Source organism: Odocoileus virginianus, unplaced genomic scaffold (assembly GCF_023699985.2).
Source record: "Odocoileus virginianus isolate 20LAN1187 ecotype Illinois unplaced genomic scaffold, Ovbor_1.2 Unplaced_Scaffold_16, whole genome shotgun sequence".
Classification (NCBI taxonomy): Eukaryota; Metazoa; Chordata; class Mammalia; order Artiodactyla; family Cervidae; genus Odocoileus; species Odocoileus virginianus.
The window spans coordinates 633940-656467 of NW_027224278.1; the positions used below are offsets into that span (position 1 = coordinate 633940).

At 42.2% G+C, this 22528-nt stretch overlaps 1 protein-coding gene across 1 annotated transcript in view; it reads right to left on the minus strand.

Moving 5' to 3' along the window:
- The window catches only part of BRCC3 (BRCA1/BRCA2-containing complex subunit 3), a 68805-nt gene that overhangs the window by 45745 nt on the left and 532 nt on the right, over nt 1-22528 (minus strand). Inside the window, 5 exon segments of the mRNA XM_020889552.2 lie at nt 13583-13670; nt 14969-15088; nt 21323-21342; nt 21345-21376; nt 22095-22111. Coding sequence (XP_020745211.2) covers nt 13583-13670; nt 14969-15088; nt 21323-21342; nt 21345-21376; nt 22095-22111 — 277 coding nt within the window.

Consider the following 22528-nt stretch of genomic DNA (forward strand, 5'->3'; position numbering starts at 1 on the left):
TCTCACTAAATAGTTATGCAGTTTTTTTAAAGGAAATCATAAACACCAAATAACATTTGAAAGGATTAAAAACTACCAAACACTGAACAGATGACAAGTTGAAAGGTCTGAAGCCTTCAGACCACTATTTATGGATACAAAAGATCCAGCAAAATGGTGCAGAAAGTATGGTTTCATTTGGTGCCTTATGCCCACTTACCTTGTTTTAGATGTTCTTAAAGATACTTTGCATTTATACCTTTTTATCTGGATCGGGACTTCTACCTACCATCTTCCTAAATAAAAACAGAACTCCTGACATAGATGATTTATGGGCCTAAAGCCAGACTAGGTGCACATAACTTGCCTACCACATATATGCAACTCAACATGTCCAAAAGCACAGACTGGATTTCCTCCACAGGATCTGCTATTCCAAATGCATCCCCTTCTCAATCAGCAGCAACTCCATCCTTCCAGGTGAGAGTGTTCATGGCCTCAGTAGAGAGGCCAGAGGTCCCCAAATGGCAGGAGGAAACAAACTTCTCATCTTGCATTGTCATGGCAATGCCTGGTTCTGCCTAAACTTAACTCCATCTCGAACTTTGAGCTCAGCAATGCATTTTTCTCACGAAGTGTCTTTCTGAAGCCATCATAAGGAACTATGTATTGGCTTGGAGATCAGCCTGTCTTCAAGATTCTTGGCAATTGTTTTACGGCCCGGGGATAAATCACCCTTCATCAGTGTGATCTCAAGAACCATGTTGTGGGTGAGGGGCCTGGTGCCGCTTTGTTTTGGTTTCCTTTCTCTGATTAGCAACTTGCTTGTTCATAGGTATGTACTTCAGTTCCATTCAGTTGCTCAGTCGTGTCTGACTTTGCGACCCCATGAACTGCAGCACGCCAGGCTTCCCTGTCCATCACCAACTCCCAGAGCTTACCCAAACTCATGTCCATTGAGTCAGTGATGCCAGCCATCTCATCCTCTGTCGTCCCCTTCTCCTCCTGCCCTCAATCTTTCCCAGTATCAGGGTCCTTTTCCAATGAGTCAGTTCTTCACATCAGATGGCCAAAGTATTGGCATTTCAGCTTCAACATCAGTCCTTCCAATGAACATTCAGGACTGATCTCCTTTAGGATGGACTGGTTGGATCTCCATGCAGTCCAAGGAACTCTCAAAAGTCTTCTCCAACAACACAGTTCAAAGGCATCAATTCTTCGGTGCTCAGCTTTCTTTATAGTCCAGCTATCACATCCATACATGACTACTGGAAAATAGATATATAACTTCTTGCTAGAAACTAGCGAGGGGGCACTCTTTCTGCCCCCTTCTGATGTCTGTGTCAGAAGCTTTCTCTATCTCTTTTACACTTTAATAAAACTTCATGATACAAAAGCTCTGAGTGATCAAGCCTCATCACTGGTCCTGGATCAATTTCCTCTGGTCTGGGGGCCACGCATCCTGGCGTCAGTCATGGCTTGTGGCAGCAACCTTTCACAGGGTCCCCACCATCACCTCCCCGCCCTCACTTCCCACCAGTGTCCCCCTTGATCACTCAGCTCCAGCCACACTGGCGTTTCTGCTTTTCATCATATATTCCAGCCATGCTTGTCCTCGGGGCCTGTGCAGTGACTATTCCTCTCTGCCTGGAATGCTCTTCCCCAAGATATTTGCACGGTCATTCTCACTTCCTACAAGTTTTGGATCCCCCATTACTTCCTCCATGAGGTCTAACCATGCACCTTAAAATATAGAAACTCTTTGCCCTTTACCTTGATGTACGTCTTTTCATCAGATACCTTAATTCCTTGTCAGTTACAACCAAAAGGCCAAACCCAAAAGATATACTTTAGTCTAAAGGATGGAGGTCTACGAGAACTTCCTGCAACTGTGTTGTCCAGTTTTTCTTTCAGCATCAGATGGTCTCAAGGCACAAAAGAATGCCCACTTCCCATTTCCTGGTGTGCAACAATCACATATATAATCTCTCATTCTCTTAAAAACCTTTATTCTGGGGCCTGTGGTCTCTGTTTCAGGCAAGTTGAGAGTAAATGACAGAAGATGAGAGATGATATGCACAATTTGTCTTTAGAATACGAGCCCTGAGTTAGCCATCCCATTATAATAAAATTTTGGTTCTGCCTTCACTTACTCTGGCTCTTGTCCTAACGGAGTTTCCATCTTAGTCGGTTTGCTAAGAAGAGCACGGAAATGTAATATCCAACAACAAAAAAAAAAAATTGATGATTCTGAGGAGTATTGACTTGTAATTTCTAGAAGAGAATGTTTGTTTAGGAAAATGTTGCGGGGAGCCGGCCTGCTCAAGGCCCAAAAAGGCCCTGGGAAAGCCTTGAAAGAGGCTGTTCCCTGTCCTGCCACCCCATGATAAAGTAGTAAAACATTTGCTGGGTCTCCTTTGTTCTTCCTTGAGAAAAACATAGTAGTGACCTTCACTTAGTAGTTTATCTTGGAATGCCAAAAACAAGATGTAAGCTTCTGCAATCACTTAAGACAAAGAATTGTATTGATGTGACAAACACCAGATGGCATTTTTTATGAACTATGTTTTCTGCTTGTACTAGTATAAAGGTAGCTGCTTTACTCAATAAAATCGCTGACTTGCCTAAAGAGCATTCAGCCCTCGACCCCATCCTTTACTTTCAGCTTCTTTTCCTCAGGCTTCCGTGCTGCTGCGGTCGGGACCTGTTCACATTGCCAGCTGGTACCGGCAGGTGGCGCCCGAACGGGGACCCGATCGGACTACACGGTCGCAGCCGCCCGAAACGTGAGTACAGAGGGGATCCCGAGGAAAAAAAAAAAAAGAAACGTGAGTACGGATTTTTTCAGGGCAGAGAGGGTTTTTAGTCGAGAGTATAAACTATGGGTCAAGGTAGTAGTAGAGAGCTTTTTGTAACTATGCTTAAGACTATGTTAAAGGTGAGAGGAGTTACTGTTGCTAAACATAAATTAGAAAAGTTTTTGTTGTTTGTAGAAGAAGTTTGTCCTTGGTTTCCTGAGGATGGGACTGTGAATATAGAAACTTGGAAGAAGGTAGGGGAGCAAATTCAGCAGTATTATTCTTTACATGGGGCTGAGAAGGTACCGTTAGATGCCTACTCATTATGGACTCTTATCAGAGACTGTTTGGACCCTGAACATGAAAGCAAAAAATTGGAGACTGCGTTAAAGAATATAATTGGCAAACCTCCCACCTTGCCTACTGCTCCTCCTTCGGAGCATGGTTCTGATACGGCAGAAAAATCCCCTGTACAGAGTTCCTCTGACTCTGATTCTGAATTAGACCCTGCTGAGCAAGCAGAAGATCCATGGGAGTTATTTGCTGCTGAAAAAACCGCTGTTAAAACACAAGCGGAATTATCCCCTTTTTCGGAGGTTAAAGAATTGCTTACAACTATGACTAAATGTCTTGATACTCTTAACTTAAAGCTTTTTTCCCAGCCCTTATGTCCCTCTAATCAGTTACCATCGCAGCCTCCGTCCGTTATTGCAGGATTAGACCCACCGATTGCTGATATGCAAAAGGGGTCTGAGGCTCCCGCACAGGCATTATCTGTAAAAAACACCTCCGAACTGTCCCCCTTCCAACTTGCAATTCGCCAGGCGAGGCAACAGGGAGAAACTTTAGAAGGATTTCCCATCCTGTTCCCCGTCCTTGAAGACGCTCAACAACGAAGGTATTATGAACCCCTGCCATTTAAACAAATTAAAGAATTAAAACAAGCCTGTGCCCAGTATGGACCAACTGCTCCTTTTACTATGTCCATCATTGAGAATTTAAATAGTCAATATTTACCTCCTAATGATTGGAAGCAGGTCTCTAGGGCCTGCCTCTCTGGGGGAGATTATTTGCTATGGAAATCAGAATTTGGAGAGCAATGTGGAACTTTTGCAGACAGAAATAGATGGAATGGACTGCAAGTGAGTTTTGAAATGCTTATGGGGGAGGGAGCATATAGGGCTACTAATCAGCAATTGAATTATCCCCCTGAAGCTTATCCCCAAATAAATGAGGCAGCTTTGATAGCTTGGAAGCTTCTTCCTACATCTAATAAAAAATCTGAAGATTTGTCTAAAATAAGGCAGGGTCCTGATGAGCCTTATCAGGATTTCGTGGCTTGTCTCTTGACTCAGTATTGCGAGTTATAGGAGATGAAGAAGCAGGTATGGTTTTAACCCATCAGCTGGCATATGAAAATGCTAACTCTGCTTGCCAGGCTGCTTTGAGACCCTACAGAAAAAAGGGGCAATAGCTGATTATATCCGGATTTGTGCAGATATTGGGCCATCATATATGCAAGGTTTAACCATCGCAGCTGCCCTACAGGGAAAAACTGTTAAAGAAATATTGTACCAACAAGCTAACAAAGGAAAGATTAAGAATAGGGTTAACGGGCCCCCTGGCAGTTGTTTCTCCTGCGGACAGATAGGACACCGAGCTATACAATGCCCCCAAAAGAAAGGAGAAATGACCAATAAACAAACTGAAGGCCCTAATTTATGCCCCAGATGTAAAAAGGGACAACACTGGGCAAGAGATTGTAGATCTAAAACAGATATCAATGGAAAAGTGCTTGCACCTGTGTCGGGAAACTGGGTGAGGGGCCAGCCCCAGGCCCCGAAACAATGTTATGGGGCAATTCAGGAAAATCATCAGGGAGCGATTTCCAACCCAGAGTCAAAGATCTCTATAGAGCCACCTCAGGCAGCGCAGGATTGGACCTCTGTTCCTCCACCTATACAGTACTAACTCCTGAAATGGGAATGCAAGCGCTACCCACTGGGGTTTATGGGCCGTTGCCACAAAATTCCGTGGGTTTGCTATTAGGAAGAAGCAGTTGGACTATGAAAGGATTACAAATCGCCCCTGGAGTAATTGATTCAGATTTTACTGGAGAAATAAAAATTATGGCTTGTGCCCCAAAAAACATTGTTAGTATCCCTTCTGGACAGCGCATAGCTCAATTGGTCATGCTGCCTACTATACCCATGGGGAAAATAAAAAATGCTCAACCTCGGGAAGGTGCATGTTTTGGGTCATCTGATGCTTATTGGATTCAAAATATAAAAGAAACTCACCCAGAATTAGAACTACTTATTAATGGGCACAAATTCGTGGGGATACTGGATACTGGGGCTGATGTTTCTGTAATATCTTTAAATGATTGGCAAAAAAATTGGAATAAGCAAGTAGCCATCTCCACCTTATGGGGAATTGGCCAGTCTCATAACCCTGAACAGAGTTCTGAATTGCTTAAGTGGAAGGATGCTGAGGGTCATGAAGGACACATTCAGCCTTACATTTTACCTAATATTCCTGTTAATCTGTGGGGAAGAGATGTTATGAAACAAATGGGAGTTTACATATTCGCCCCAAATGATGCCGTTAGTCAGATGCTTTTGAATCAGGGGCTATTACCTAATCAGGGATTAGGAAAAAATGGAGAAGGAAATTTGTCACCTATTCAAACTAAAACCTTGCCTCTTCGATCAGGATTAGGATATTTTTAGGGGAGGCCATTGTATCTCCTGTGGCTCATGCGGACGCGATTACCTGGAAAAGTGACGCGCCAGTCTGGGTCGATCAATGGCCTCTCACAAAAGAAAAAATATTAGCCGCAGAACAATTGGTGCAGGAACAATTGGCGCTTGGTCATATTGAACACTCTAATTCGCCATGGAACTCTCCTATTTTTGTAATTAAAAAGAAATCTGGTAAATGGAGATTATTACAAGATCTTAGAAAGGTTAATGAGACCATGGTTATTATGGGACCTTTGCAGCCTGGTCTCCCTTCTCCTATAGCTATTCCAAAAGGGACTTATAAATTAATCATTGATTTAAAAGATTGTTTTTATACTATACCACTGGCACCACAAGATTGTCCTCGTTTTGCTTTTAGTGTCCCTGCTAATAACTTTCATCAACCCATGAAGCGTTATCAATGAAAAGTACTCCCTCAAGGCATGGCTAACAGCCCCACTTTATGTCAAAAGTTTGTTGCTAAAGCCTTGGAACCTACTCGTCAAAAATATCCTTCTCTATATATGATTCATTATATGGATGACATTTTACTAGCTCATTCTAATGAAAGTATTTTGTTGTCTGCCTTTTCCGGCTTGCAGGCTGATTTGCAGCACTATGGCCTTCAAATAGCTCCTGAGAAAGTTCAACATAGCCCACCTTATTCTTATTTAGGCTTTAGACTGGAAGGGGAGACTTTTAAAGCTCAAAAATTGGAACTTCATAAGGATAATTTGAAAACATTGAACGATTTTCAAAAATTATTAGGAGATATTAATTGGATTCGTCCCTATTTGAAAATCACTACTGGAGAATTAAAACCCCTGTTTGATATTCTTAAAGGACCTTCAGACCCTACGTCGCCTCGGGTTTTGACTGATGAAGGACGCCAAGCTTTAAACATAGTAGAAAAAGCATTGGCTGCTCAAACAAGCTCTCATTGTGATTATACAAAAGAATGGGGCTTGTATATACTTCCTTCTAAACGCACCCCTACAGCTGTTCTTTTTCAAGATTCCCCTCTTTATTGGATACATTTGCCTGTTTCCCCTGCTCGAGTACTCACCCCTTATTTTGATCTAGTCAGTAATCTTATCGCTAAGGGCCGTCGGGATTCCAGAGAATTATTGGGGAGAGACCCTTATTTTATCTGTTTACCATTTACAAAGGAACAACAGAACTGGCTATTCCAGTTCAGTGATTCCTGGAATGCAGCCCTAGCTCATTTTGCCGGCAGATTAGAAAATCATTTTCCCGCTAATAAGCTGCTACACTTTGCTAGTCAACACGACTTTGTGTTTCCTTCTGTAATTGTTTCACAGCCGATTCCTAACGCTGTCACCGTTTTTACTGATGGATCGTCAAACGGGAAGGCTGCTTATGTTATTAATGATAATGTTACCTCCTGGTTTACAGGCTGTTCCTCTGCACAAAAAGTAAAATTATGCGCCGTGTTTGTTGTTTTACAACACTTTGCCTCTGAACCTTTGAATGTTTTTTCTGATAGTCATTATGTTATTAGAGCTCTTAACCAATTGGAAACTGTTCCTTTTATTTATACTGTTAATTCAGTGATTCAGCAACTATTTCGCGATATACAAGCTCTTTTACATCAAAGGATTTACAAATGCTTTTTTGGCCATATTCGTGCTCATTCGAGTTTACCTGGAGCACTTACTTCTGGAAATGCATTAGCTGATTCAGCCACTCATATTTTCCTTTCCCAGACCCAACTCGCAGAACGTTCTCACCAATTACATCATCAAAACAGCAATACCCTCAGATTACAATTTAAAATACTCCGTGAAACCGCCAGGCAAATAGTTAAATGCTGTCCTGTTTGTCCTCAACTCCTTCCTGTTCCTCACTATGGTGTGAACCCCCGTGGCCTCCTTCCCAACCATTTATGGCAGATGGATGTTACTCACGTTCTTTCCTTTGGTAAATTGAAATATGTTCATGTTAATATAGATACTTTTTCTGGATATATTTTTGCCTCTTTACAAACAGGAGAAGCAGCTCGACATTGTATTGCACATTGCCTTGCAGCATTCTCCGTTATGGGAACTCCAAAGACCATCAAAACGGACAATGGACCTGGATATACTTCTGCCGCTTTTCTTAATTTTTGCTCCCGTCTCTCCATCTCTCTTAAAACAGGCATCCCCTACAATCCCCAAGGCCAAGGCATCGTTGAACGAGCTCATCAGACATTAAAACATCAGCTTTTAAAATTAAAGAAGGGGGAGTTATATCCCCTCACACCATATAATTACTTACATCATGCCCTTTTCATTCTTAATTTTTTAAATTTGGACTCTGAAGGCAAAACCGCAGCACAGCGATTCTGGTCCCCAGCTGCTATTAACAAACCCTTTGTAACTTGGAAAGATCCAACTACTAATCAATGGCATGGCCCTCACCCTGTTTTGATATGGGGACGGGGACATGTTTGTGTTTTTCCACAGGATGCCAAAGCACCGCGCTGGCTCCCAGAGAGGCTGGTACGCCAGACGGAGACGGTCACTGACTGCTCGAATGGAGAGGCTGCAGATACAAGAGAGGAATGTTCTGCCAACAAATCAACAACTACATGAGTTCGTGGAACGAGCAAGACACATTGCTGTGGATACAATCAATCCACACACTTCCCTATCCTACCTGGTGCTTGCATTGGCATGTGCTGTCATGAATCAAGCATTTCCTAGAGCTGAAGGAAATGTTTTTCTTTCTTGGGCTCATTCCTATGCTGACTTTTATAATACCTCTGCTTGTTGGGTATGCACTGCCATGCCTTTGTCAGTTGTAAATGGTTTACCATGGTGGGTTTTGCCGATGAGTCAGGAAGAATTACCTGCGGTGTGTGAATTTTTAAAACAATATAAGCAGATTCACCTTAGCCTTAATTCTCTTAATATTACAGCTTTGACCTGGTGTAATTCGAAACCTTATGATTCCTGGATTAGATTTAATGCCAACCAAAGCCTTAAGACAATTTCTGCTGCCTTTAATCAGTATGTTAATTCCTCCAGTAAGGGACAAGATCACCCCAGCCGATATTTTGGGGACTATTATCAGATTTGGGATGAATACTTTTGGATGACCCCAGAAAAAGGACAATTGCTGAAACGAGTGGACATTTGCTGGGAACAACAAGAACATCAACCCAACTTTGGAGAAAGAAATTTAGGCAGACATTTGTTAAAGCATATGGGTATTACTCCTAATTCTTTGTGTGAATGCATAATTGATGTTACTTTTTCCGTCAAAACATCCACGCCTTGGCCAGGATCTGATTGGCTTTATAACCCAGGCATCAGATGGGTTGCTCCTAACGGAACAAAATGGATTTGTGGTCCTAATGTCTGGCCATGGCTGCCTGTGGGCTGGGTAGGACGGTGCAGCCTTGGATTTGTGTTTGCTCCTGGCTGTATTAGTCATAAGCCCATCAAGAACCCTGCCAACCTTCCCTTTTTGCGAGGGCGATGGTCTCGAGCTGTATTTCATTGGTATGATTATTTGGCAGCAGTATTTGTTCCCTCTATTGGGATGGTCGACATAATGGCCCATGTAGATGCTTTAACTAATTTTACTCAACAAGCCTTATTAGACACTAAAAAGGCTATTGAGGCTCTAAATGAAGAACAGAAACAAATGAGAAAAGCCGTTTTACAAAACCACATGGCCCTAGACATTATTACTGCTGCTCAAGGTGGGACCTGCGCTATAATAAAAGTAGAATGTTGTGTGTATATCCCAGATTTATCTTCCAATGTGTCTGATGCTGTAAATGATCTTCAACATCAAATACTTTCTATGCAGGATTCCTCCCTTTCTTTTTGGGAGCAAGTTAAATCCTGGTTTGAGAGTGATTGGTGGAAGACCCTGCTCATAGTGCTTGTTGTTGTACTCTGTGTTCTTTGTTGTGGACCATGTTTTCTACAATGTATTATGAATCTGGTTACTGAAAGGATTATAAAATTTGCCCAGATTTTGAAAAAATAACCTTGTCTACTTTTTCTCGAGGAATATGTAAGAAGGCTCGGCCTTTAATAAATAAAAAAGGGGGAGATGCGGGGAGCCGGCCTGCTCAAGGCCCAAAAAGGCCCTGGGAAAGCCTTGAAAGAGGCCATTCCCTGTCCCGCCACCCCATGATAAAGTAGTAAAACATTTGCTGGGTCTCCTTTGTTCTTCCTTGAGAAAAACATAGTAGTGACCTTCACTTAGTAGTTTATCTTGGAATGCCAAAAACAAGATGTAAGCTTCTGCAATCACTTAAGACAAAGAATTGTATTGATGTGACAAACACCAGATGGCATTTTTTATGAACTATGTTTTCTGCTTGTACTAGTATAAAGGTAGCTGTTTTACTCAATAAAATCGCTGACTTGCCTAAAGAGCATTCAGCCCTCTCGACCCCATCCTTTACTTTCAGCTTCTTTTCTCAGGCTTCCGTGCTGCTGCGGTCGGGACCTGTTCACATTGCCGGCTGGTACCGGCAAAATGTAAATGTTTTAAATGACTGGTTATAGAAAACTGCTTAATTAAAACCACAGCCTATATTTGTCATGGTAGGTTGATGGGATCCAGCAACTTTGGTGATAAATTAACTAACAATGACATCATTCTAACAGTGTTTCATTTCTTACAAAACGACTGAGTAGGTATCAAAAATAAGAACATACCTACAGTCACATTTGTCCTCTTACTGTGCACTTCCAAAGACGGGAAAGTGAATGTAAGAGTGACTTAAAAATAGTGCCAAGTCTCGCGCAATTTACCATATGTTACTGCTGCTGCTGCTAAGTCGCTTCAGTCATGTCCGGCTCTGTGCGACCCCATAGACAGCCCACCAGGCTCCCCCGTCCCTGGGATTCTCCAGGCAAGAACACTGGAGTGGGTTGCCATTTCCTTCTCCAATGCAGGAAAGTGAAAAGTGAAAGTGAAGTCGTTCAGTTGTGTCCAACTCTTAGCGACCCCATGGACTGCAGCCTACCTAGGCTCCTCTGTCCATGGGATTTTCTAGGCAAGAGTACTGGAGTGGTTTGCCATTGCCTTCTCCAATTTACGATTTAGGCTGCGCTATTTCAATTGCTTGTCTTTTTCTTCTGGAAACCATGAGTAAGTAAGTGAAAGTTGCTCAGTCGTGTCCAACTCTTTGCGACCCCATGGACTATACAGTCCATGGAATTCTCCAGGCCAGAACACTGGAGTGGGTAGCCTTTCCCTTCTCCAGGGGAATCTTCCCAACCCAGGGATCGAACCCAGGTCTTCTGCATGGCAGGCAGATTCTTTACCAGCTGAGCCACCAGGGAAGCCCCTTGGAAACCATGCCCTTTAGGTAAAATTTGGGGAAGTTAGTTGCACAGGTATGATGTCACTCAACTGTCTCTTTCCTCACCACCAAACTTAAGCTTCCTCTTCCATTTCCTGTTTTCATAAATAGCATTCCCACTTGATGGGACAAAGCAGACCCTGGGTAATCAGAGGCCCCCAATTCACAGAAACCTCTATTCAGATACTGACTCTGCTACTTAGTAGCTGTCTTGTCTGGGATGAGGCCTTTCAGCTCCGAGCCTGGGCTTAGTTTCTTCCCTTAAGAGCCACGCAGCCCTCATGATTATCTGAAAAGTGTTTCAAGAAGTAGAGAGTGGTTGTAGAGTCACATGCTACATAATGTGGAGACTTAGAATGTTTCCTAGATTTTCAACGTGGATGTCTCTGGTGACTTTGGCATGATCCACTTCAACAGTAATAGGCTAGGAGCCAGACTACAGTGGGGTGAGGAGTAGGCATGACAGCATTACAATTCTTGTTACACATATACACACCCCATTCTCACAGCCTTCTCTCTCTCTTCCTTTTCTTGAATGGAAAAAAAAAATGTCATTTACTCTTTTCATTCATTAACATAGCTAGGGATTCTTTCCCTATGAAATGTATGTACTGTACATACTTTAAATCAACCTTTTTTTAAAATTCATCACTCATTTTTTTCCAAGGCCTGCTAATACAGGGCCACTGTTTGACTCGATTCTGAAATGGCTGTTTGGAGATAAGCTGTATACAGCAATTTATCTGGGAGATCATTTTTTCTTTACTTCTACTCACAGTTCGACCACCACAAATCCTCTTGAGATGGCAGCTGAGAGACCTAATGGATTCTTCTTGTTAATCATTCAAATGGTGTCTGCTCTTCAACTTTAGATATTCAATTGTACTCCCTCTTTGTCCTTAAAAGATTTTTGCTGATGAATACTGTGGCATCTTTTTTCGGTATTGTAATAAACATGGGAAAAAATGTCATATAGAGTCATCCCTCAGTATTTGCAGGGATTTGTTTCAGGACACTTAACTCCCAGGGCAGATACCAAAATCTGCAGAGGCTCAAGTCTCTTCAATAAAATGGTGCAATATTTGCATATAACCTAGGCACATCCTCCCATATACTTTAAATCATCTATTATTAATATAATACCTGCTGCTAAGTCGCTTCAGTCATGTCCGACTCTGTGCCACCCCACAGACGGCAGCCCACAAGGTTTCTTTGTCCCTGGGATTCTCCAGGCAAGAATACTGGAGTGGGTTGCTATTTCCTTCTAATATAATACCTAATACAATGTAAATAGTTGCAAATACTATAACAGTTGCCAGCATGCAGCAAATTCCAGGTGCTCAGTTCGATGAGCCAAGAAAAAAAATTAGAATGATGCCAGTAATTTCAATAATTGTAGGATATCAATATAAATTTATGAATTTTTATAAATGCACACTGTGACTATATAAGAGAATTCTTTGTATTTAAGAGAGTCACACCAAAAGAGTACTTAGGAGTAAAGGGGGATTAGGGTCTGCAACTTACTCTCACACACACATGCATATACATACATGTATGTAGACAGAGTTATACAGCAAATGTTTTGAAATGCTAACATTTGGCAAATCTGGAGGAAGAGTATTCAGGAATTCTGTGTACTATTTTATCAACTTCAAGTCTGAAATTATGTCAAAATCAAAGTTAAAAATACCACTATTCTTGTTGCCACAGGTTCCAGCTTCCAACTTTTTCTCTTCCATCAAACAAAGTGTTTCAATCCACTCCCTGGAATTGTGGCAATAACAGACAGGGTGAGGAAAGATGAATTGAGAGCAGGTACATTTTAGAAAAGCTCTCCCAGGTGACTGAGAGGTAGCCTTCACCACATGAAGAACCATGACTCCTAATTTGGGGGAATTCATGTCACAGGGTAGATGAACACAGAAGTGTTCTAATCCACTGATGACTATGGCTAGGATGAAAACCTCACAGTGGAGAGACTACAGACCTAGGAGACAGATCTGGTTCAGACCTCAGCTCTGCTAACTCCTCACTGACGTGAGGGGGGAGAACTCTAACTCACAGGGTAGAGGAGAAAACATTCATTTCTGCAAGTCAAGTTATTCTACGTCTTTCCAAAGAGTCAGGTACAGACAAAAAGATGACCACAATTAGAGAAAAGGGATAAAAATCAAAGGAGAGAAAACAATTTTGTTAAATTATACTAATTAGAGGGGTGAGAAGGCAGCTTCAGAGCACCAAGAGATAGGATGATATAATGTCAAAGAGAAAAAGTAAACATCAAGTTTGTAAATATCCCCCTTCACATCTTTGATTCTTCCAAATGGGAGTGTACCAGACAGGCACATTTGGCAATTTTCAGTTACAGTTTATTTATTATGAGCAATAAGACTCTATTTGGATATCAGCCAGTTGTCAGGTTTTAGTCCTGATTTCCTGAACAGTGTCAAAATGGAGCGCTGAAATTTTAGCTCTGTGAACAACAAATCAGTATGACATAAATCAGTACTTTTAAAACCGTAAAATGAAAATAAGGACATCTGCTTAAAGAGAGGACTTCCCTGGTGGCTTGGATGGTAAAGAATCTGCCTGTAATGCAGGAGACCAGGGTTCAATCCCTGGGTCGGGAAGATCCCCTGGAGAAACCATAAGCCATGTAGCAGAGAAGGAAAAATGATATTCATTTCTAAAAGCAATAAACACTGCAACCCTAGAGTACTTACCAACATGTGAAGGCCAAACAGTTATATGGGGATGGGAGTGATACCAACCCACAACTCTCATGGGGCGACCCGTCAGTTCAGCCAACCTGTGTGTCTGTCAAGGTATTTTCAACTTGCGGAAACAAAATCTGTGATGCTAATAAGGGCTCAGAGAGCATCTTAAAGTTTCAAATAAACCCGTTACAATTTAATGTCAACAAAAGTCTAAAAAGGTCAAAGGTCAATGCCAAAATTTCCCACACTTTCCATCTAAAGACGAAGGTTTTTCTTTAAAAAAAAAAAGCAGAATGGTTTCCATTCTTGGATACAGTTATAGCCTCTTAATCCAGTTTAGTTAGTATTTGGATGTCACATGATTAACTTGAGTAATCCTCTATTCTCTCTCTGGTCCAACCTATCCTCATCCTCTTAAGAAGTGCAAAATTTTGAAAAAGTCATGTGAGGGCTTCCTTGGTGGCTCAGTGGTAAAGAATCTGGCTGCCAGTGCAGAGGACGCAGAATTGATCCCTGATCTGGGAAGATCACATATGCCATTAAGCAACTAAGCCCATGCGCCATAACTATCTGAGGCTCTAACTTGAGATAAGAGCTCAGCTGAAGAGAAAAAGCTGTCCCATTCTGTTGCTGGTTCATTTTCCTGAAAATGACTTACACTGAAACCCAACAGACCTGTCTACACAACTAAGTCTAAGACAGCTTTTTAGGGAATTCCCTGGTGGTCTGGTGGTTAGGGCTCCATGCTTGTACTGCACTACCATCAGTAAAAGACTGAAAATAACCTCAACATCTGCATGAGGTCAGCCCAACCATCAAGGGCTGTGTTATGCAGGCTTAAGAGTGAGGTATCTCTGTATCAGTGGACAATTCTCTAGGTACACTGTTATGTACCATTACAGCTACCATATGTATTCAAAACTCTGTAAAAAAGAAAACATTCTTATATGTTTTTGTATGCAAATAATTCAACCATAAAGTTACATGAAGATGTGATAGTCCTGGTTATGTCCAGGGAGGAATGGTTGGGGAACTAGGGCATGGAAGCTGGAGAGAAGTACTTATTTTGTACACACTACTGTACCTTTCAAAAGTTTCTACCATGCATGTTTTCTAGTTTTCAAAGTTACTTTTCAGTTGACTAGAAGATTAACTTATTCCAAAGGATTGATAAATTACTAAAACCACTGATGCAAATTTGATTTGTTATGGTTGACCTATGGAATCCAGAATCATGGGAAGCAAATGCCCCATCTGATCACTTAACCAAGCAACTGGATCTAAGGAGTAAATATGAGAACTGAGAAACAGTCACCAAGCAGAAAAGGAGCAAACAGAGGAACCTGGAAGCCTCAGAGCACATAAACGCTTCTCATCGACCAGTAAGGATATCTCTGCCTCTGTTGAGGCCGCAGACAGCTGCTCTGGAGAAATTTCCACGCGATCCTTCCTCTTATCGGAACGTCGCAGGATGATGACAGAATGAATGTGAACAATTCTGACGGTGTCAACCTACAGGAAAATCCACAGAAATGTTTACTTCTGTCTCTCTCCAATAATTATCTCCTCCTGCAATTAGAGGACACATCATATTATACTATCAGGTTAAAAAGTTGCCATCTTAGAAAACTTGGATTTTTCTCATGCATGATGGAATGTTTCAAATATATCCAAACTCAATATATACATTTCCAAACAAAATGTGAGATTTACATCAAGGGAGGACTTTGCAACAATCAAGTAATAATCATTTGATTTCCAACTATGTGCAAAAATACAACGCTGAGCGCCAACCACCTAACATGCAGTTGCACAGCAAGAATCATATGTGAAACTACATTAAAATAATGCAGTAAATAAATGCTATAGAAGCTCAGGGGAAACGAGTCACTTATTTTGAAAGAAAAAAAAAAAGAAAGCTTTCCAGAAAAGGCAGCCGAGTGTATCTTATCTCCTAATTGTTGTGTGTATGTGCACAGATAGACAGAATTTCCATAGATTCCAAATTGACGTCAGTAAGATATTTGGGAGACAAACCAGCCAACTGACTGAAATCAAGAACTCGAGGTGGAATGGCAGACAGGCTGAGAAATGTTAGAGTGGAAATATTCAAGGTCTCGGAAGCAAGCCGTGGTCTGCAGGATGACGTCCAAGGAAGGAGACTATTTCAGATCGCTTGACCATGAAGTACCAGCTTGTGTGTATGTCCAAGATGGAAGAAACAGACTGGAAAATCATTAAGAATCTGCAAGATTTCAGAGCTTATGCAACCTAAGTGATAGAGGCCAGGAAACTGTCAAGGTTGAAACTCAGAACAGAGGAGGCAGATCAAAGCTTAGAAAGGGTCTAGGAGAGGGAAGATGAGAGTGTTTTCAGATGAGCTGAACTCAGATGAGAGCCTTGAAATCAAGGCAAGGAATTGTGTGAGGACAGGGAACAGAGGTCCAGGGTGAATCCAGGGGTGCACCCATGGTTTAGGATGGGGTACAGTAAGAGGAACGAGGAAGGGAGACAGAGGGGTCAAAAGCAGAACAATAAAATGGTTGAAGAGTTTCAGGAGAACAGGTTGGTATGGAATTGCCAGAAATTACAAGGACGAGGGTGAAATATGAGACATTTGAAGTAAGTGATAGACCTTATACTGTGCAGCAAAGCAGCCATGAGGCACGTGCGGCTACTGTGCTTCACCTGTGGTTCCTTTTCACGCCTTTTTTTTCACCTCATGAACTCTTTCATAGATTTTAAATTACCTGCTCATCCTATAAAGTATGAGTCCTTCTCCCCTCCCACACAACTTCACTTATTACACACACATATCTGCTAGAGCTTACACATGTCTATTTGTTGACAATCTCCTCCTCTAACAGAGTTGGACCATAAAGAAGGCTAAGCGATGAAGAATGAATGCTATTGACCTGTGGTGTTGGAGAAGACTCTTGACTGCAAGGAGATCCAACCAGTCTATCCTAAAGGAAATCAGTCCTGAATATTCATTGGAGGGACTGATGTTGAAGCTGAAACTCCAGTACTTTGGCCACCTGATGCGAAGAGCTGACTCATTGGAAAAGACCCTGATGCTGGGAGGGATTGGGGGCAGGAGGAGAAGGGGACAACAGAGGATGAGATGGTTGGATGACATCACTGACTCAATGGACACGAGTTTGAGTAAACTCTGGAAGTTGGTGATGGACAGGGAAGCCTGGCATGCTGCAGTCCATGAGGTCGCAAAGAGCTGGACATGACTGAGTGACTAAGCTCAAGTACCAGAACATCTCATCCTCTATCGTCCCCTTCTCCCACCTTCCATCTTTCCCAGCATCAGGGTCTTTTCCAATGAGTCAGCTCTTCACATCAGGTGGCCAAAATATTGGAGCTTCAAGAGACATGAGTTTGAGCAAATCTGGGAGATAGTGGAGGACAGAGGAGCCTGGCGTGCTGCAGTCCATGGGATCACAAAGAGTTGGACACAACTTAGCAACTGAACAACAATAACTAGTAGAACACAAGCTCCTTAAGGGCAAGCAACATGTTTTAGTTATTTTCTAACCCCAGCCACCATACAGTATCTGGCAGGCACAGAGGATACAATAAAGAAAATTAGGGAATTTCCCTGGTGGTCAGGGAATAAGACTCTGCACTCCCAATGCAGGGGGCCTGGGTTCAATCCCAAGTCGTGGAACTAGATACCACATGCTGCAACTAAAGATCCCACATGTCACAACTAAGACCCAGTGCAGCCAAATAAATCAATGTTACCTTTAACACAAAAAAGAAAAGAAAATCAAAAGTAGAGACAGAAAGAAATTCGACCTTCCAGGGAGCAACAAGGCAAGAGCTGACTTTGAAACAGAAACAACCAAGCATAAAGAGAATGGGTGACATTTTCATGTGCAAAAAAAACCGAGAGATCATTATCAGCCCAGAAACACTAAAAAGAGAAAGGAAAATCTCAGGTATGACAAAGTGAGAAACACCATAAAGGGTAAAATATGAGTAAATACAAATACAGCTAACTGTACAGAACAGCATGACAATGTCATGTGGGGCTTAAAATAGCATATCAATAAAATCCATGCAAATAGTAATCCAAAAGGTGGGAGGATGGAAATGAAATTTCAATGTTCAAAGCTCTACTGTTATCAGGGAAATATTAAAAACAGTAACTTGTGTTAGACTAACAAATCAAGAATGCCTATTGCAATATGTAGGATAATAACTACAAAAAGAGTAAAAAATTTTATATCTAATTAATGGAGGATCACAGGGAAATAATATACTGATGAATCCAAAAGAAGGCAAGGAAGGAGAGAAAAAGAAAAAAAAAGGTCAAATAGAAACCAAAAATATGACAGTTATAATATATATATTTATAGATCTGTGTGGTGTGCATGTTATATATATATAATTACACTAAATGTATTTGGACTAAACAGTCCAATTCAAATGATTATCAGACTATAGATTTTTTTAAAAACTACAGGCTGCCAATAAGAGACACACTTTCAAATATTAGTACACAGAAAAGCTAAAAATAAAAGGATGGAAAAAGATATTCCATGCCAACATTAACCAGACAGATAAGGTTGCTCAACTCATGAAGTTTCGTATCGAATGTGCATGGTACAAACTGACAGAGAATTCAAGATGAGGACATGGACTCTGAAAAAATCAGATTACATCATTAAACTATTTTAACAGGAGTTGCTGCCCAGGGTGAATTTTCTTTCTCTACTCAGAGAAAGGTTTAGTGCCTAAGAGGAATGAAAAAAAGAAGTTTAGGATACGGTGGTGAGACCAGCTCAGGTCTCAAAAAGAAAATTAAAAAAAGCACAGAGGTCACAGAGGACTGACAGATGTCCCCAAAAGTCACAGGGAGCTGAAGGGATTGAGGAACAGACTGTTATGGTCATAGTCACACAGGAAAGAAGATATTCCAGCTGGACTAGATCAGCCCCTACCCTTTTCCAGTTCCTTTTGCGCGTCTGCCTTGGTACAGATCAAAGGTCAGCAAACTATGGCTGGCCTGGTCTCCCTCGGGCCAATTCTGGCCATGTTCATTCATTTATCTTCCAGTAGCTGCTTCTGCACCATGCTGGCAGAGCTGAGGAACTACAGCAGAAACTGTATGGCCCCCAATGCTAAACATATTTACCATCTGGCCCTTTCCAGCAAGTTTGCACCCCCTAGCATGGCGCTCCAGGGATCCTGGGCAGGTAACCCTAATTTCCTACTGCAGGGGAGGTATGCTAATTCAAACAAAATGTGTTTATCAAATCTGTACGATATGTGAGGCACTGCATGAGGGTTAAAGTATACAAAGATAAACAGGATACAGTAGTTACATCCGGAAAGACAGACAGGTTGACAGCTCGAAGACAACATCCCTGATGTACCCTAATCGATATGCTACAGGTCAGGGCAGGTTCCTTTAAGGCATCTGCACTGAACCACAAGGGAAAGGGAGTCAGCCAAACAGAGAAGGATAGCAAGCAGCCCAGACATAATACCCAGCAGACAGAAAAAGTGAAACAGCACAGCATCAGCTGGAAACTGACATCATTTGCCATGGTTAGAACTCGGACCCACCTAGAGACATGTAAGGAGAGAAACAGATATGAGGTCAGGAAAGATCCTGACTTCTTCACTAAGAAGACTTCATCCTAAAAAAAAAAAAAAAAAAACAGAAAACCCACTGCCTTTTCAGCAGACTTGTAGCAGAGTGCTGTTCTCAAAAGATCACATCATAAGCAGTCACAAGAAAAGCCTACAGGCAGGACAGACTCCCGGCAAGGAGACCATGGAGACACCATGGTTCCCAAACATGGCTGCACGTGAGAATCACCTGGGGAGCTTTGCAGACTGCCGCCACACAGGTCTCACCAAAAACCGAGTTGGAATCGGGATTCTGTAGCGACTATTGGGCGATTCCAAGATGCGGCTACGTTTGGGAACTACTATGGCAGGAGGAATGTTGGAGAAGAGAGTTTGGGAAAGAGGAAAGTTTTGAACACTAAACATGGATGTCCAGAAGGCAGTGGAGTATGAAGTTCTAGAGCATGGGGTAATTTATACTAACTAGCATCTACCAAGCATTAGCAACCAGGCAGAATGGCCAACATTTACTGGCTACCTGCCACATGTCGGGCATTTGGAAAAGTGCTTTTCATGTATTAACTTAATTGAACTCTCCCCATGACCCAGGGAGGTTGGTACTACTGGAATGCCCACTCTGCAGATGCTGCTTTACACACATTATGCAGATCCAACTCTCTCAACAATTCTAGGAAGCTGGCGGCTATCATTATCCCTGTTTTAGAGATAAGGAAAGCAAAGCTCACAGATGTGAAGTCACATGCCCAAAGTCACACCATAAGTATCAGAGAAAGCGTTTGCAGACAGATCTGTCTAACCTCAATGTCTGCTGCAGGAAAAGCCACAAGGAAGTTCATGTTGGCCAAGAAGACATTCTGGGAAGAGGTGAAGGCAGAAACTAGGAGACTACCATATTTGAGGCAGAGGAGGAAAAGTCCATAAATGATGAGAGGGAGAGAAGGAAGGAACATGTAGACACAGCTATTAAAGCAAGGACACAAGAGCAGTTAACTACAGGAACAGACAGAATTGAGATGTTATTTTTCCTTCCTTTCTGAAAAATACAGTAATTGAAGCACAGCTGTATTCTAAGGGAAAAAAGCCAGATCACAAGAATAGGTTGAAGACTCAAAAGAGAGAAAGGATATTTGAGAAGCAAGGTCTCGGAAGAAGCTACAGCTTTAGACAGGAGTAGATGTCTTTCCTAATTATGGGAAGAAGAAAGGCAAAGTGGTTTAACATGGAGAGGATTGTATGTGCGGGTAATAATTAGATGGAGTTGTTGCCTGACAGCTTTTACTTCATCATCTGCTTCATGGGAGAACAGAATTCACTTTTATTGTATTTTACAGAAGCGTCGGTCTGTGATACACTAGGGGAAAAATTAACTGGTCCTAGAGCTAAAGGAGATCAGTCCTGGGTGTTCACTGGAAGGACTGATGTTGAAGCTGAAACTCCAATACTTTGGCCACCTGATGAGAAGAGCTGACTCATTTGAAAAGACCCTGATGCTAGGAAAGATTGAGGGCAGGAGAAGAAGGGGACAACAGAGGATGAGATGGTTGGATGGCATCACTGACTCAATGGACATGAGTTTGGGTGGACTCTGGGAGTTGGTGATGGACAGGGAGGCCTGGTGTGCTGCAGTTCATGGGGTCACAAAGAGTCGGACACGACTGAGCAACTGAACTGAACTGAAGAGCACAATTAAGTTGAGAAGCATGATACTCGACCACAAAAACTGGAGAATAACAGAAAAGGTGGGGCAGGAGTGTAGACAGGTTGCCTGTAACCAGAGAAGGGTTGCCTGAGTGACTGTTGGGACTTGGGATAAAAAGATAACAGGATGCGAACCAGCCAAATTCTCAAGGAAGATGGGAGAAGGGCCACAAACCCAGCAGAGGTCAGCGAGGAGGAGAGCTGATGGCAGCTACTCATTTCGATGGAGTAGGAAAAATTCACTGCAAAGAATAGGTCCTATTCCTAGTGAGGAGATTCTTCATCTGATTTTACTAGAGAGAACAAACCCCCCCCCTCGCCAGCCACAAATGAAGGTCTGCAGAAAGGAGGTTCATCCTCGGCTGAGCCCATCAGACAGACAGAAATCCATCCCCAAGTGCAAGTTTGCATCATGCAAAATGAGAGCACACGTACCTTTTCAGCAACAGTGCGATTTCAGTTCCAGTATATGTAAATTTGGGGTCATTCCTTTTGGGGATAAATTAGAAAAAAAGGAACTGAGCTTGGGAATATAAAAAAGGTCTCAAAGCAAAGTAAGAGGATTAGCAGTTTTTGCAATGAAACAGTAGAGACAGAGAAAGAAGAGGGAAATAAACTGAGACTAGAGCTGTGCTCATGACTGTTAGGAAGGAGGAGTCTGAGACACATGCTTAAGTGGCAAGTGCACAGTTTTCATGGTCAAAGCTAAAGTCCTATAACGCTGGATATTAAGCAGTTGAGTTTGCCAAGGAGAAATTCTGCTATGCTTTGACGTTTCAATAAAGGTAACCCAAAGCTTTCACGGCCAAAAGCATTCAAGCAGCTGGAGATCTTGGAGATCCCTGTAGGGTCCACCAGGGGGAGGCAGAAAGCCACTGACAATTTAGACAGAGAAATGGATTAACTGAGGGACACGGCCCCTTTCCATGCACGCCATCTGCCCCAAAGAGCTTTCACTTAGGATCTTGGTTCCCACAACCATATTTTTCACAACCATATCTCAACTGCCAATCCTCCTAACTAGAAAGTCAGGTGGAAAACAACTTTCAGAGGTGGGGTGGGATTTAAACTGGGTTATTGAGGGAGCTCCAGAGTCATCATGATAAGTTAGAATACAACCGGTCCAAAATACTGGGAAAGCTGTGATAATTTGGCGTTAACAGTAACAAAGAGATCAAAAGATAGGAATAAACAAATAGACTCTTACCTTAAGTCATCATTTAACTAGAGTGGGAAAGAGCAGAAAACATTATTGATCACATTAACCGTATTAGAGGTACACGATGCAGATAAAATGAAAATCAGGTGATAGGTTCCTGTACACCAGCATGAAAGCCTGGACAACTCTTACTTCGGATTGTCAACAAGTAAGCTCAGTCTCTTTCGCCCCTGCAATATTTAACGCAGCAGAAATTTGGGAGTCTTGGAAAGTCTCACCTGTCTTAGGTTATTTGATGCCCTCAAAATGACTCCTAGAGGGACAGTGAAGGCCCTAATCGTGGACGCCTGCTCCCTAATACACGATGGCCTCATTATAACAGATTCTTTCTGTTCTGAATCGCGGGTTTGGTCACTGGGGTGGTAACTCCAGATCTAAAGAAAAGCCACACAGTACAACCCGCCTACCAATGTCAGAGAAGC